Source organism: Vulpes vulpes, chromosome 13, assembly GCF_048418805.1.
Source record: "Vulpes vulpes isolate BD-2025 chromosome 13, VulVul3, whole genome shotgun sequence".
NCBI lineage: Eukaryota > Metazoa > Chordata > Mammalia > Carnivora > Canidae > Vulpes > Vulpes vulpes.
The window spans coordinates 147,383,366-147,399,926 of NC_132792.1; the positions used below are offsets into that span (position 1 = coordinate 147,383,366).

General features: G+C 41.4%; 1 protein-coding gene across 5 annotated transcripts in view; it reads right to left on the reverse strand.

The window, feature by feature from the left end:
• KCNK2 (potassium two pore domain channel subfamily K member 2) overlaps nt 1-16,561 on the reverse strand; it is a 198,003-nt gene that overhangs the window by 129,297 nt on the left and 52,145 nt on the right. The window contains exon 1 of one of the 5 annotated variants that reach the window (XM_072733276.1): nt 931-1,174. The exons of 3 other annotated variants lie outside the window; for them this stretch is intronic. In XM_072733276.1, coding sequence (XP_072589377.1) covers nt 931 — 1 coding nt within the window. In that variant the 5' untranslated portion in view covers nt 932-1,174. Of the gene's footprint in view, nt 1-146; nt 647-930; nt 1,175-16,561 lie in introns of those variants that run through there. One more of the 5 variants, XM_072733277.1, reaches the window with a different exon arrangement.

Genomic DNA, 16,561 nt, shown 5'->3' on the forward strand with positions numbered 1-16,561 from the left:
CGGGCTCGCCTCCCCACACCCCCTCCTACCCAGCCCGCGCCGCCGTCGCCCCTGCCTCCCCGCCCGGGGTGGGGGGGGGCGCTGCCCGGGGCTCACCTGCCGCCTCCGCTGCTCCCAGCCCCTCCCCACGTGCCCGGGCTCACTACCTGGCGCGCAGAGACTCCAGCCTATCCCCTCGCGGGGCGCGGGGCGGGACTAAGCTCCGGGGCGCGGGTCCCGGGACCCCCGCGCGTGGACATCCTCCTCCTCCGCTCGCCTTGCCCACCGCCCCATCCAGGGTTGGAGAAAGAACTGCCCCCATTGGCGTCCTGGGACCCTGGCGGAGGGTCGGTGCACGGGGCTGCTGGCTTCTTCCAGCCTACGCCTGGGGAAGTGTGGTCGAGTCTTGAGCACCCCCCCACCCGCCCCCAAGGGTGCTTGACCTGGGCAGCGCGCTCTGATCCACAGAAGGTTCCAAACCAGAAAGGATGGGGAACGCACCGGGAGCTGGGGGTGGAGAAGGCACCTGGGGATGCAGAGGGAATGGAAGGCAAATCGGGAGGCTCTCAGGTCAAGGGGACGGGGACGGGGGCTACGCGGGCTGCGGATGCGGACTGGGAGACCCGGGACGTCAGACTGAACCGGGCGCCCCAGCACACCCCCGCATCAGGCCCCCGGCCCGGCGGCTGCCAGACCCCGCCCGGGCTCGCAGACGGCCGCGCGGGGGCAGCTGACCGCCTGGGCTGCAGGGCTGCGGGGGTGCGGGGGTGCGGGGGTGCGGGGCCCGAACCCGCAGAGGAGGCGAAGGGGGCGCGCGCAGTCCAGGCTGCGGCTGGAAGAGCCTGGTGCCCTCGCCCCGCCCGAGACGCAGCGCAGCTCCCCTCGGAGCGTCAGGTGCGGGAGTCCCCCGCTGACCTGCACCCCCCACCCCGCCGCCGCCGAGGTACAGACTTTCTCTTCCAGAAGGGCTGCGGGGCCAGGTCGGAGCATTTCGCCAGCTACAGGGAGAGCTTCCTAGTGAAAGCTGCGGATGTGAGAACCGAGGGGAAGCCACAGACCCCAAGGAGGTCAGGCGGAGCACAAGCACTCTTGAGGGTAAAGCCAACGTTATAAACCTTTTTGCAGAATTGTGGCCATCGATGCTTTGCAAAAATGCCAAGTGATTTTTTAAATTCCGGCATAGATGCAGAACCTCTTTTCTCCTAATAAAAAAAAAAAAAAAAAAAATGTCTTCCTTATTAGGAATTCCTTCCTGCCGGAACAGAAACATGTTTTTCTCGACTTCTGCTCTTGATATAATCGGATGTCCTTTCTGAAATGTGAATCTGATCCTCTCACTTAAAACCTTTTCAGACTCTCTACGTTACATATAATTTGCTTCCTGATCTGGCTAGAATCATTTCATTCCGGGCCTTTCTGGGTACTTTCATCTTCCCTCACACACCTTCCCCCAGCTTTACATGACTAAGGCACTGTATTAGTAGGGTTCTCTAGAAAAACGGAACCAATAGGGCATGTGTGTGTAAAAAAAAAAATAAATAAAATAATTAAGGAATCAGCTCACACTGTCATGGGGGCTGGTAAGTCCATCTGAAATTCCTGGGGTGGTTCTCGCAGGCTAGAAACTCAGGCAAGAGTTGATGCTTCAGTCTTGAATTTCTCCTTTTCTGCGAAACCTCAGTTTTTGCTCATAAGACCTCTGACTGATTATTATGAGGCCTGCCCACATCATCAAAGGTAATCTCAAAGTCAACTTTAATATTGATTATAGATTGCAACCACATCTATAAAAAATACCTTCACAGCAACACCTAGGTAAGGGTTTGACCAAATAACTGGGTGTTAATAGCCTAGTCAAGTGGACACATAAAACTAATCATCACAGATGTTATCCTTCATATCTCCCAGCTGTGTGGAAGTTTCTCCTGAATCCCAGCTACTCAGATGTCTTACTGTTTGCTTCCCAGGCAACTTATGCTTCAAGTTTTGCACTTGTCGCACTGCATTGTGTTTCTTCCGACTACACTGCAAGCTCAGTGAGGGCATAAACCGGATCTCTCTGTTCCTCCATAGTATCCAAAATAACCAGTGACTGGTCCTAAACAGATGTCTGATAAACATCGGAATGAAAGTGTGGCTGTGGACATCATTCACCTGGCCTCTGTTCAGGTGTTTGAAACCCAGGTATAGGAGGACATGGGATGAATTCACTTCAGAATCATTTTTACCTATCAAGGGTTTTTATGTTCTCCAGATTAAGTGAGCCCAAACACTTTACGGTTGGTTTGCTTGTTTGGTAACTCCTAGCCTTTTGTTTGACAATTTGGTGATTCTTGTTCCATCTGGGTCTTTTGTAAATCTAACTACACCCTGCCAGGCACTGGTCTTCTGTCAAACTGGCTCATGCTTCCTGCAGTGGGGGATTAGCTCAGAGTTTACGTACACCTGCATCGTGTCCCCTTTCCCAGATTCAATGGAATGGAGGACTCACCGCCAATCCCAAATGCTGAATTGTCTTTTCCCCTGCTTCTCTCTATCGGCGCACCTGTGGTAGTTGTTTTACATCATCCCCCTCGCATTATTCTCTCTCACATACATATGTGGGGGGAGGGGGCACAGATTTACTTTACAGAGACATTTAAATAAGATCAAAAGAAAAATTCCAAACTGTAACATCAGCAGGAATCACTCCAACAAGCCAACCTCAGCTTCAGCCTCACAAAGAACTTGAAAGAACCAAGAAACCAGTCTCCACACTGACTTGAGCCCTGCTTTCCACTGCAGCCCCCCCCCCCACAGCCCCCTAGGTTAAATCCCCCTACCTCTTTGAGAGCCTTCTTGTGCCAAATACACACTTACTGTGTTTGAGGTAAGAGGGAGAAAAGGAAGTAGACCAGTTTGTGTATCACTGAGGCTGGAGAAACAAGGAAATGGGATGGTTTATCCTGTTTAATGTGATGCCTGCATTTCTTAACACATATAAATCCCAGCAAACGTGTAATAGAAAGACTTGGTGGCCTTTATTTCCTTCACACTGCAGGACTATTCAGCACCCCTCGATTTGACTTCAGTGGAGAGAAAAACCTGAAATGAATAATAAGAAGATCGAGCTCCCCCAAAGTCTATGCTCCCTTCGTTTTGGTGCTTCCAGAGCTTATGCTCTGCTCCAAGTGGCAGCATGAAATCTACAGAACTTCACTTTTATGTTTATTTTGCTTTCTGACCTTGGCCTACTCAGAGTTATGAGAAAAAAAAAAAAGCATGCCACTGTCTTTGCCATAATTCCAATTATAATTTTAGAGTCCAGGTGACCTCTGTGGGTGTCCTAACTCTACCATTTGTGAACCATGTGAGTTCCAGGGAGTCCCTTTACCTCTCTAGCCATCACTTTCCTCATCTACAAAAAAAAGGACAATATACTGAACTCACAAGAGGTTGTCATAAGAATTAAAGTAAGACCACATATACGACTTTATCACTGTTGAGTCTTCAAGGGAATTTTATTCTCTCCTGTGCTTGTCTTAACCCCATGAACCAGGCCAAGCCAGACCACCCACGAGTTTCAACTCTATGGTAATTCTTGCCATTTACTTAATCCTCTGGATAACGTCATCACACATATCTGAGATAAGGAAGGATGAATCACAGCCATCAAGTATTTATTGAATGCCTACTAGCTGCCAAACAGGAGCTCTGTGGTTATAGCAAGATTGCTGCCTTCATTAAGCTTCTAGCCTAGAGAGGGAAGGTGCTGAACAAGAATAAAACTTAAATTCTGGTAAAGGCAGTAAAGAGAAGGTGTGGGATACATGAGAGTGTCTAATGTTGAAGAGTCAGGGATGACCTGTCTAAAGAGGTGACATTACAGTTGGATCCCAAAAATGGGGGAAATTGGAGAGCAGGGGTGGAGAGAGAGGCACATTGTAGGGGAAGAGCTTCCTTGGGAGAAGGAAGAACACGGAGAAAGACCAGGACAGGCAGACACATGGCAATTAGAATTTGGAGAGCTCAGAGGGAGAGGATTGGTGGTAGACAGTGATCAAGCTAGAGAGGCAGGCAGAGGCAGGTCATATGGTACTTGGGTTTTAATTAATGGGACTTTGACAAATTCTCAGCAGTGCGCTAACCTCATCAGATGGCATTTTAAAAAAAAAAAATAATCACTCTGGTGGCTACAGGGAGCACAGACAGAAGGCAAACAAAAATGTAAGCATGCAGGCAGTGAATTCAGATGTTACTGCTTTTATCCCAGGTGAGAGATTCATGGGATGGGAGGGGAAGGGAGGAGAGGAGAGGCCGATCAAGAGTAGATCAAGAGGACTCTATGATCCACTGGTGTAGGGAGAGGGGAGTGGATGATGAGGGAGAGGGTGGGCATTTTCCAAGAGATTCTGGTTCACTACAAAATCAGGGAGACCATTATATAGACAGTACTTCGGTGCAGTGCCTGCCTGATGTGGTCCCTCCGAGGGCACTTATGTACCCTCTCATAGCTGCCGTGTCTCCTGTGGGACTCATCCTTCTTGTGGGTACAGTGTGTTTCCTGGGTCTCAGCCAATACAGTCACGATTCCTCAGCCTCTCAACTGATTCAGGCATGAGCCTGTGATCCACCTAGCCAGTGAAATTTAGGCCATGGTTGGCGAGAGAAAAGACTTTCATGCTATACCACTGACTTCAAACCCATAAGCCTTGGAGTTTATTAATCCTATAAGAGAGGAGAAGGTACCAGGAAATGGAGCAGAAAACAGAGCAGACAAAACCAAGATGACCAGGTCCAGGTGACAAAGTTTGATGGATCCTCTACACCAAACTGCACCATAAGGCACACACTTTTTCTTTTTGTATAAGCCAGTTTGTATTGAGACTTCTGACACTAAAAATCAAGAGTCCTAATTTTATAAATTGCAGTGCAAGGAATTGGAAGAATTGGGAAAAAATTTACCTACAGGGAAGTCTCTAAGTTGAACTCCAGTGATTCCTGCCTCTTGGTATTCATGTCCCATGTTATACCCTCCACTTGATTGTGGGCAGCTAAGGGATAGAATATATACAAGCAATGGGATGTTCCTTCCCAGATAAGGTTATAAAAAGACCATATGATCCCTCTTACTCTCTCTTGGGATCTCTCCCTCTGGTGGAAGCCAGCTGCCATGTGATAAGGCAGCTCCAAGGAGAAACCCATGTGAGCCTGAAGTGGATCTCCTGAGGTCTTCCAGCAGCCAAGTAAGTGGGTTTGGAAGTAGATCCTTCCCCAGTCAAGCCACAGGAGGTCTGTATTCCTAGACAGCATCTGGGTACAGCCTCTTAAGAAACCCTGCACCAGAACCACTCAAGTAAGTTCCTGTGAGATTCATGAGCCTCAAAAGCTGGGGGAGCATGAATGTTTCCTATTTACACCTGCAAAGTTTTGGGGTGACTTGCTATGCGGCAACAGACAATAGTATAACTCCTAAGAGTGAAATTCCAAGTAAACTTATAAAGTGTCACTCAGACCTGAGCTCTGCAAATTACTTTAAGAAGGCGATTTCTCAAAGGCCAAAATGTATTCATCTGAAGTATTCATAACCCTAAAATTAGGATCTGTTAATTACAAGGGAAGTTGGACATCATTGGAATAATAGCAAAAGATTTCTAGAGCAGTGGGTCTTGAACCTGAGCATGCAGCAGAATCCTCTGGAGTATTTATAGGACCCAGATTGCTGAACCCTCCCTCAGAGTGTCCGATGCATTACATCTGGGATTGGGCCTGAGAACGGGGATGAATGACAGGTTGGTTGCCAGGTGATGTTGAAGCTGCTAGTCCTTGGAGCACACTTTGAAAATCCAGGGAGGAAAGTAGGATTTGGGTTCACTCTGCACTGACAGCTCACAGTGACAGAGACCGTCTCTTGGAGTGGTGAGAAATTGGGCTAGATGACAGTTCATGATCTGGTTGACAAATCATGGCAGGCATGGGCACATATCACCATTCACCCTCATTCTCAAAGGTGTGCAGTTTAAAAGTTCTTTCCATCCACAATACCACTTACATGTTTTATGCCACTTGTAGTATAAGAAATGTACTGATTCAGTCATCCAACTATTTATTTAGTTAGTACCATCTATGTACCCAAAAGGCATTTTCCCAGCATTTGGGGATATACAGGAACAAAGAAGATATACCAAATCTTTTTGTAATTGGGGAGTTGAAGTAAAGAAAGAATAGCACTCATGAAACCATGTCATGCCTATTCAGCAAAACATCACTGAGTTGCTGTGAGGGTTTCAGATTAAAGTGCCTCACTCTGAAAAGTTAAAAAAAAAAAAGTCATTTTTTTCCTCTAAACTTTTGCAAAATTCATCAAAATCAGGACGTTCATTTTTGCAAAAACGAAAGTCATTGTAAAATATCTAATCCTCAGCAATATTTTTTAGTGGATTTGTACGTGTGCTTACTTTCAAATAAATGCATACGTGCAAAAATATGAAGACAGGTAAGATTTCCTTATGTACAAGAATCTCTTTTATAATAATTCTTAGTTCTGTGTGATTTCCTTTAAGTTTTGAAAATTCATGTAAGTCGATACACCCATCTTTTATACATAAACATCAGTGTTTTAATCGAATGTACCCACCAGTGTTATTAAATATAAGCTGATATTGATATATAATTTTGCTCAACTAGGAATAAGATACTGAATAAGGGCCCTGGGAAGTAAAGAAACCCTGATAAAATGGAACTCTGTTATCACTGAATAAATTCAGAACACATTAGAATTTACTGAGTTTACAAAGAAGAAATTCTTCTCTAGATTTTCTTTCCCCTTTCCAAGCTGAGTATCATAAGCTATCAGTAGGAAATGAACATTTAACTAATATGTATCTAGACTTTAACATTCTCTACCTCTGGCATCACGGGTAAATCTTCCACCAACAATGAATTCATTAGGCATTTTTTTTTTAAGTCTGCCAATATTCGGCAAACTAATTACATCAAATGTGATGCTTTTTATTAAAATCAGCCATAAATCTGGAGAGAACTAGAGCATTTTCAATTTTTCTTGATGGCTTTCATTACCTAATGAGTTTTCAGCACATCTAGTGCTTTATTTAAAACTTATATTTTTTGTGAACATTTGCCAGCCCAGCATTTTGCCTTCGCCTGAGATCACAAAATCTGACAGCAATGAAGAACAAATCAATTTTTTTGTGTGTGAAGAACAAATCAATTCAATTTCTCTTCTAAAATGAAGTCAAAGACATAAAAGCAATCAAAAAGCAAATAGGGAATGTGAGTATTGGGAATCTCCTAAAGATATTTTTAAATGTGTTCAATAACCAAAGATTTTAATTTCACCATATGGAGATTTCAAGAATCTAGCTTTCCTTTATACCTTTTTGTGTCTGTGATTGCTCATGGCCGTCTACTAAGTTTATGGCAGAATTGAGATTAAAAACCATGCATCACCCAGGGTGTGTTTATTCCATAAGAAAGCTGTAAAACAAAGAAGAAAGTAACTCTTGGTAGAATTAAAAAAATTGTTCAATGGTTGTGTCTATCTGTCCAAATTCCACAAAGTGATCATGACAAGCCTGCCACCACACCGCCCCTATCCCCTGGACCTTTTGCCAGTGGCCTCATCGCCACATCTCCCATCCCTTCTCTACACACTGCAGCCAGATAGATAGATCTCTTAAAAATAAAATCTGGTGAAGTTGAAGTCCTGATTAACAGCATATTCTCGCTCCAATTGCTTTCAGGATAGAGACCAATGCTCAAAGGGGATCTCGGGGTCCTGAATACCCTGTCCTGTCAATTATAATGGTAACAAGAACAGCAGGAATTTTAACAAGTAACATCTATCAAGGCACATGTGCCAGTTTAATTTATTATTTCATTTAATCCTCATACTAACCATATGAAGTAGCTGCTCTTTATATCCCTGGAGAAACTAAAACAACTTCCCCCAAAGTAACATAGCTGGTGAGTCAATGCATCCTACTACAGAGAGCCCACCACGAGGCTCTACAGTTTCCTCTCTCTGCTTCAGCCACCAGCGGGGTTTCCAATTTCTTGAATATCTCTTACCTTTTTTTTTTTTGCCTTAGAGCCTTCACACACATCAATGGTTCCAGCCCTGACTGTACTTGTTTCCCTCACTATTAGAAAATGATTTCCACTTGTCTTTCAGATCTCAGCTCAAACACACCTTCTGCAGAAGAGGCCCCATAAACTCCTAACAAGATCAGCCCACCCCTACATGTACACTCTCCTCATTATTCTGGTCACTATTGTTATTAAGCTACTTGCCTATGTCATTAATTAGTAACTGTCTATATTCTTGTCCTTGGGCTGCATAACCAAATACCAAAAACCTGGGTGGCTAACATCATCAGAAATCTTGGTCTCAGTTCTGGAGGCTGGAAGTCAGAAATCAAGGTGTCAGCAGGGCCAGGCTCTCTCTGACAGTTCTAGGTGAGAATCCTTCCTTGCTGCTTCTAGCTTCTGGTATTTCCCAGCAATCTTTGATGTTCCTTGGCTTATATGTATATACATCACTCTGGTCTCATGGGCATCACTGCTTTCCCTCGCTGTCTATCTCTATGTCCCAATTTCTCCCTTCTGAAAGGACACCTGTCTTACTGGATTAGGGCCCACTCTACTGACCTCATTTTACCTTGACTACCTCTTGAAAGACCCTCTTTCCCAATAAAGTCACATTCTGAGGTACTGGGATTAGGACTTAAATATACCTTTTGGAGAGGCTATAGTTCAACCCATAACATTGCCCATGAAACTAAAACAAGTTCCAGGAGGGAAGGGATCTTGTCATCTTGTTCCTCAGCACATTATCTTACACATAGCAGGCACAAAAGTCAATATTTACTAAATGAATGGAAGCTCATTTTTTAAAAGGTATTGTTGAAAGAATCCTACAATTAATTAGGGCCCAGAATCTAAATGCTGGCAACACCAGGAAGTAATGTACTCATATTAAGGAGAAGAGACTCTAGTTGGCTTTAGTTGATGACTGCCCCAAAAGAACATAGATCCAGTGCACTAGACCTTCTAATTTTTCAAGAAAAATCAGATATCTTAAGTGTCTTGGGACAAAATCTTTCAATTTCAAAATGAGGGCAACTAGATCAATTTTCAAAATTAACAGTGCAAAATTACCAATAAACCATGTCTGTAAGCTGCATGGGGTCCTCAGGTTCTCTGCTTTAGCCTCTGCGTTCAGGTAGCATCAGATGCCCTGTGAGGTCACATCTGTAATAAAATGCAGTGATTCTGTTTTCTGAGCACATGCTTAGATGTCCCTTTGGCTCTGGCCCCAACATTTTGGACTTTTGCTATCTGAACTGTCTCTTTAATTGTGTTGACTTTATATGGGCTACAGTGAGCATTGAAACATCTTATTTTTACCTCAGTCATGCAAGGCTGCCAGGGTGAAACTAGTGAGGCACTCCCCCTGGGTACAACATTTAAAGGAGTGTCACAAACAGTAATCAAGATAAATACTATTTTAAACAATAATTTTTTAAAAATTGGTAGTAATATTAAAATCCATGATGATCAAGATTTTAAATCAAGACTGCATCCAACTCCACATTTGAATGAGTTAGCCTCACTCACCTCACCCTATTCCTAGCCTGGTGCTCTCTTTCACCAACACTCACCTCCCTGCCCCACTAGATCACATATGGGAACTCTCATCTACTACATAAATTCCCCTTTCCTGGAGCTCCAACTGCTGTGCTAGGCTAGAGAAGAAGCAACCCCTCACCTACCTCAAATTCTGTACCCCAATATGCATTGCACTACAAATCTGATGAAGTAACTTAAACCTCGTTCTGATGGAATTGCCTTTAATTATGTTTTTCTCCCAGGTTTTAGCTTAATACCTGCTTACTTCCGTAAGCACTGCCAGATACTTCAGATGGGGATCTGACTCTAGCCCTGCAACAGGAGTTGCTGCTGGATCCTAGACGCTGCAGGTTAGTTACCATGGAATGCTCTTATGTTGGTTCCGCTTTCAGCTTGGAAATCACATCTGATGTGTTTTAAGGCTAGATATTACAGAGAGCACTTTTGACCTTCCCCAAGCAGCCACTCAAAATACAGACCTTCTCATCCATCATCACCACAAACCCTTCCATGAGATAATTAATGTGCACGGTTAGGTAATAACTGAGGGCAAATGTTAATTCAGGGTTGTCACAATCTCCATAAGCTTCTTTCAGATCCTAAGAGTCACAAGACATGTCAGCATCACACCAGGACTAACATAGCCAATTATGTAAATATATTTAGGTACTGCCAAAGCACCCATTGAGAAAGCAATTGGAACCAGCCTAGAAACTTCAATACCGCATAATTCCTATAACTATACTTTGAATAAGAACAAGATATGATGCAGTAAGTTGAACGTGGCCCCAAGTTGCTGTGAAATCTCCTTCTTCAGACATTAAAAGATCAAAAATATAATTACATAATTAATTTAATTTGTGCAAGACAGTCACCTGATCATATATCTGACTATTCTTCTCTGAGAAATCTCCCCTGTTTTTAACCTGTGATAAATTTTATCACAATTGCCCATGTATCCTGATACACTCTCATAGCACCTTTTACACTTGTGTGTATTTGTCTTTATGTCTGGCTTCCTTTAACTGACTAAAAGTTCTCTGAGGTCAGGTATCTTATCTGAATTCTTTTCAATATCTTAGAACACAGAGTAGGTATTCCAACATTTGTTGAATTGGTGTGACCAGACTACCCCATCCCAACACATGAAAAATTATCAGCTCTTATGACCTACGAACAAGGATTGTGTGGTAACTGTGACATTCATGATCAAAATGCATTTAATTCTCATCAAGGTATCTTTGGTACATGGAAAGTCACTATATTTCTTCTATGCCTTTCATTATCTCATGTAATTCTATTATCACACAGATTTATATGAACGTCAGCATAGCCCACTGGTGCAGATTATGAGCTACCTAGATTCAAGTCCAGCCCCAGTTATGTATGAGCTGTGCTTTGTTTTTTTAATCTGTGAAATGGCGATGAAAAGTGTATCAACCTCAATCTTTTAATGAGACCTAAATGAGCTGATGTTTAGAACAAAGTCTGAAATATAGTAAGAACTCAACAAACATTAGTCACTATTAATACAGTTACTTCCACTGATAGCACTGAACCATGGAGAGAGGAAAGAATACACGGATCTGAAATAAGAATTGAAGCAAACAAACAAAAAGGAGTCAGTTATCTAGTGGGGCTTGGTCCAGCAAACAGCTGGAAGGTGACTTTTAGGAGCCAAATGAGCAAAATCGGGATTCTGGAAGGAATCAGGTAATCCAGACTGCAAAAGATAGAGTCCGATTCCAGAACTTCTGTTTTAGGAAGAAATCAGGCAGCTCCTTCCTAGGGCAGAGAGACTTTCCCATCTATCTGATGGGGGTGAAGTCCTTACCAAGATATGGCTCACAAAGGACAGGGAAGTGGGATCCAATTAGGTTAGGAAGGGAGATAGCAGGTGGGTCCGTGGGGCCACTCCGGGAGCCCAGTAACAGAACTAAAGGTCCATTCTAATCATTACAGATCTGGTGGTACCATTTCTTTACCAGGCACATGCTCAGACGTCCCTTTGGCTCTGGCCCCAGCATTTTGGACTTTTGCTATCTGGAACTGTCTCTTTAATTGTGTTGACTTTGTATCTCCTTAGCAACCATGATTACTTTAAATGCTTCTGGGTTTGCTTGATTTTTTTTCCCTTTCATTATTATTGATGTTATTTTCTGGACACAGATAAAACTCTTCTTTTCCACAGACAGGTTTTTGGTTGAAGTAAAACTGTTATATCCTCAAGTTATTGGTTGCTAAGGGGACCGATAAATAACCTACAAACACAACAAAGGCCCCAGGAATGGAGTTTACTATTGGGCCAGCAGGTGCAAGGTGTATTTACTACTGTGACATGATATAGTACCTGTTCCCTCCTTGCTGATTTATTAGGGATTTCTATTATTCCTCTCACATTATGCTCACATATTAATATACACATACCCAATATTAACGTATCACGTTATGCTCAGCTTTATCGAGTATTTACTGTTCTATTTTTAACAATTGTTGATGAAAATCTGTTGGCCATCAAGTACAGCTGTGAACAAAATAAACTGCCTTATTTCACTTTGATATCTACCCCAACAGTGGAATGCTAAGTTTTGTGGCAGTTTTTCTTTGGAAGAAAGTTGGGTGGAAAAAAACTTTAGTGTTTTCCATTAATATTTTCTGAAGAAGGGGAGCCAATGGTGCATTGTTGAGATTCCAAAATGCCTTGCCAACCTTCTTGGTAATTAACTGTAGTGTTTCCTTTGCCTAAAGTGATGGATATCGTTTGCACCATTTTTATATGTGGCATTATATTCTTCATATTCTAAATCTGCATATTTGGGACAGTATAGATTTTAACCTCTGGTGTCTTCCCTGCTGCCCTTGGCCCTGAATTCTGAGTTCGGAGTCAAATACCCCCTTACTGTAATCTTATAACATAGAGTATGCATTCAACAAAAATCGAACCAACATTATTGTTTATAAAGGACTATACTAAAACTCCAGAGACTGGGTGATAGAAATATGAAAGCTGGACAGTCCTCCTTGTAAAGATCTGATTATCTAGCTGGGGAGACGACAGTTCCATGAAAAAAAAAATTATAAAGATGCACTTGGAATGGACCACAAAGGAAACATCTGCTAAGGTACATAATAAATATTTATTTAAATAAATTATGATGGGAGCATCTCCAGTCATATCTTGAGGACCTCTCTTTGAGAACACTCTGTTAGCAATTTGTTTAAAATTATGTATGAATATAAGTTTTTTAAAATTCAATTCATGATGATTTTTTGTCATTAATTTGGTCTAGTTTTCCTCAACATTTTCCTAGTAAAGTTATCATAGAGTCAATCATTCTATTAGAAACCATGATGCATAACATGATTATGATAAGTGCATGTGATTGTATTTGTACATCTCTCTTCCCCTCTTGATGGTGAGTCTCTTAAGGTAGGGACCCCGTCACCCTCATGTTTGTGTCCCTAATGCCTAATACATAGCAGATTCTCAACAAAGGTTTGCTGAAATGAACTCCATTATTTCAGCAACCTCAGAGACTTTTATTTACATAAATTGTATAAATTTTTAATTATTAATAATTCCAAAAGAACAGGAAATAGCATAAACCTGGATTTTAAGAGTACTAACATTTTGCCATATTTGCTTTAGGTATATATATTTTTTTCTTTTTTTGAGGAATAACAGATTACAGCCAAAGTCCCAGTAGACCTTAGCCCACCTCCCCACCCCCTGCCCCTGTTCCTTTCTTTTTTTCCTCCCTCAAATAACCGCTCTTCTGAAGTTGGTGTTCATCCTTCCTGTGACTTTAATTATGTCTTTCCAATATATATATATATGTAGCTGTAAAAATACAAAGTTTTAAAATTTTTATACAATAGTGTAATAATAATAAATATATTATTTATAATAATATTACATGTTATATAATCACATATTCTATATTATATATAATAAAATTATTGTATATGAATTCTTTTCAACTGGTTATTTTTTAATTTAGAATTTATGTTGTTAAGATTTATCAATATTGAGATATGCAGTTTTTCAGAATGACCCATCTTCCTTGATCAAATTTAGGATAAAAATCTCTATTATCTAAAATCTGAGAGTTGGCCTAACTTATATAATAATGAAAGAATTCCCTATGAATATGAGGCAAAGAAAAAGGGGCCAAGAGTCTCTTCCATGCCTTTCTACCTTGTTAGACTACCTTGACCAGCCCTCTCAACTGACTATTATATCAAAGCAAAAACTCCTGAATGAAGAGCCAGGGATTAGAAAGGACAGCTGAGGCATGAACTGTGCACCCCGGCCCACAGATCCACATCACAAACAGTCCAGCAGTCACCAAATTTTCACTGTTTAGAGCACTGGCAGGGAAAGAAGGTCGGAACTTCTCTTTTGAAATTTCAGAAGAGACATCTTTCCTTCCCTTCATCTCAACTTTTCTTCCAAAGACATATGACTTGTTAATGGCCAGCCCCACTACATGGGTTGCTAATGCAAGTTATCCAAATTTTCCCATCAAATAAGAATGTATATAGTATTTGTGAAAAACAAAGCAGTTGCTTAGAAAAAGAGGCTTGCTAGTGAATTACATGCATAATTTCCTAAAAGCATTTGCCAAGACAAAGTCCCTTTTATCATATGGCTCCTGGGTAACTAATTCTCATTTAATGTGAAACTGAAAGATTAAGAAGTCATAATTTACCACTAGTCAGTTGCCAGATGACTGCTGCTAAGGACTTTGTTTCTGAGATCTTAAATGTTCCAATACATATATATTTCATATATATCAATTCATGAATTTGATGTCAAAGTCCATTTCTTGTCTTTTATTCATTTTTCTTCCCTGAAAATCTGGCTAACACTAAGGATCAATAAAAAATTTTTTGAAAAAATTTAAAGAACATGTAAGTTTCTCTGCAACTTCTGGTTCACAGGTATGGCTCATTGAAGATACCCATGTACAAAATCCAAACTGAAAATAGATAAAATGGATAGTAGGTTCTGGCTTCGTAGTATTTATCTTAGGGCTTCTCTAAAAATCTTGTTTCCTGGGGTGCCTGGTTGGCTCAGTTGGTTAAACTTCCAACTCTTAATTTTGGCTCAGGTCATGATCTCAGGGTTGTGAGACTGACCCTGCACAGGGCTCTGTGCTCAGTGGCGAGTCTGCTTGAGATTGTCTCTCTCCTTCACCCACTATCCCTCCCCCTATGTGCATACATGTGCGTGCACTCTCTCAAATAAATAAATCTTTTTAAAAAAATCTTGTTCTGAAAAAAAAAATCTTGTTCTGTTTTCAAAGTTTTGTATATACAACATTTTAAAACATCTGCTTCAAGTATTGAGATACATCTCTGTGTAAGAAAGCATGGCCTTCATAATAGAATGTTTAATTCCTTTAATTAAAACTACTTTAAGTGTCATGTTGCAATACATGTAAATTTGTAATCCCTTGTCGCTTTTCACCTCTAGAGTTTTCCCGAATCAAATAATAACCTAATCTAATAAACCAGGGCTAATATGTAAACATCGCTCCACAAAACTATACAACCTACAAACACAAGAATTGAAGACAGTATATGGCAGTAAAGCATTAACAGGAAGAAGAAGTTAGGTCTTTTCTATTTGAAACTGCAAAGCAATTTACTTATAAGTAATACAATTACCAGAGAGGGACTTCAGCCTGACCGTTGGAATATTAAACAACACAGCTCCTAATGAAGTTTGGCCTCAATGTTTAAGAAAAAATAGAGTGGCCTCTGTTTCCTGGCTCCTGGGGAGCCAGACTCAGCAATAGTTTTGTTGTCTTTTTCCCTGACCCAGGTTCCAGCTGTACCTACAACAAGCCAAGGCTTCCCCAGTTACTTCCATCCCTTTATGGAGCAACTCAGTATCAGAGCAGCGAGCTCCCAAGAAAATACTGAGCAAGTCCAAGCCTGTTGGAATCACCCAGGGAAGCAAACACTGTTCTAGACACTGGATTCTGCAACCTCATCACCAAGGCGGTGTGGCCAAATGTCCTGTGTCTAGCATTGGGGTAGTTTCCAAATTTTCTAAACTCTGTGATCTAGTTATTTATTTTCTGTGATTGGATCCATATTACACACACACACACACAACTGAGGCAATTGCCTGTAGCACAAAAGCTTTTAAAAACGCAAAACTAATGCACTTTTGTCTCTGTTATCAGGATATTTCAGATATTTCAGGTAAAGATATTTTAACTTGAATGCCTCATATAGAATCTCATTTCTCTAATTCTCTTTGTATGAGCACATGTGAACCTGCATAGCCTACTTGATTACAATAAAATGCTAGTAATCTGATAGATAACAATACATTTTTTCTCTGTCACGTCATCCCCCACATCATGTTACTCTTCACACTTTAGAACTCTACTCAAGTGGATTCATTCATAAGACCTTCCTAGATACATTCCATAGTCTACTTACCATTCTGTTCACCTTTAAGCCCTCACCTTTACAGATCTAACCAGCTGTTAATTTGGGTTTTCCTTTGAAAATACTGCGAAGGGAGATTTTTTCTAGCGACTCTGTTTCTTCGTGTTCTTTCTTCTATTTCCACTTGGCATTCTGTGCCCCAGGTTACTAATGCATCCTAGGACCCTCTGTTATGATACTCCATTAGGGAAATGAGGTTAGTCTATCATACTTTGTATATTTTTTCTATTCTCCTCTCAATTAGAAGCAACCTATTCTGCATGCCATTTTTTTCAGAGGATCCTGAGTAAGAGCTGACTAGGTAACATGATATGTTAATCGATGATGGATATTTCTTTCCGGCAGCATAGGTGCATTTAAAGGAAGCTTTCTTCACAGAGGTTAATGGTAAAAATTTCAGTCATCATAACAAGTCAATAAAATAGCCTAATTATATGCAAAGATGATTTTTAAAGTCTTAGAAACCTTAAAGTATATGGTGAGA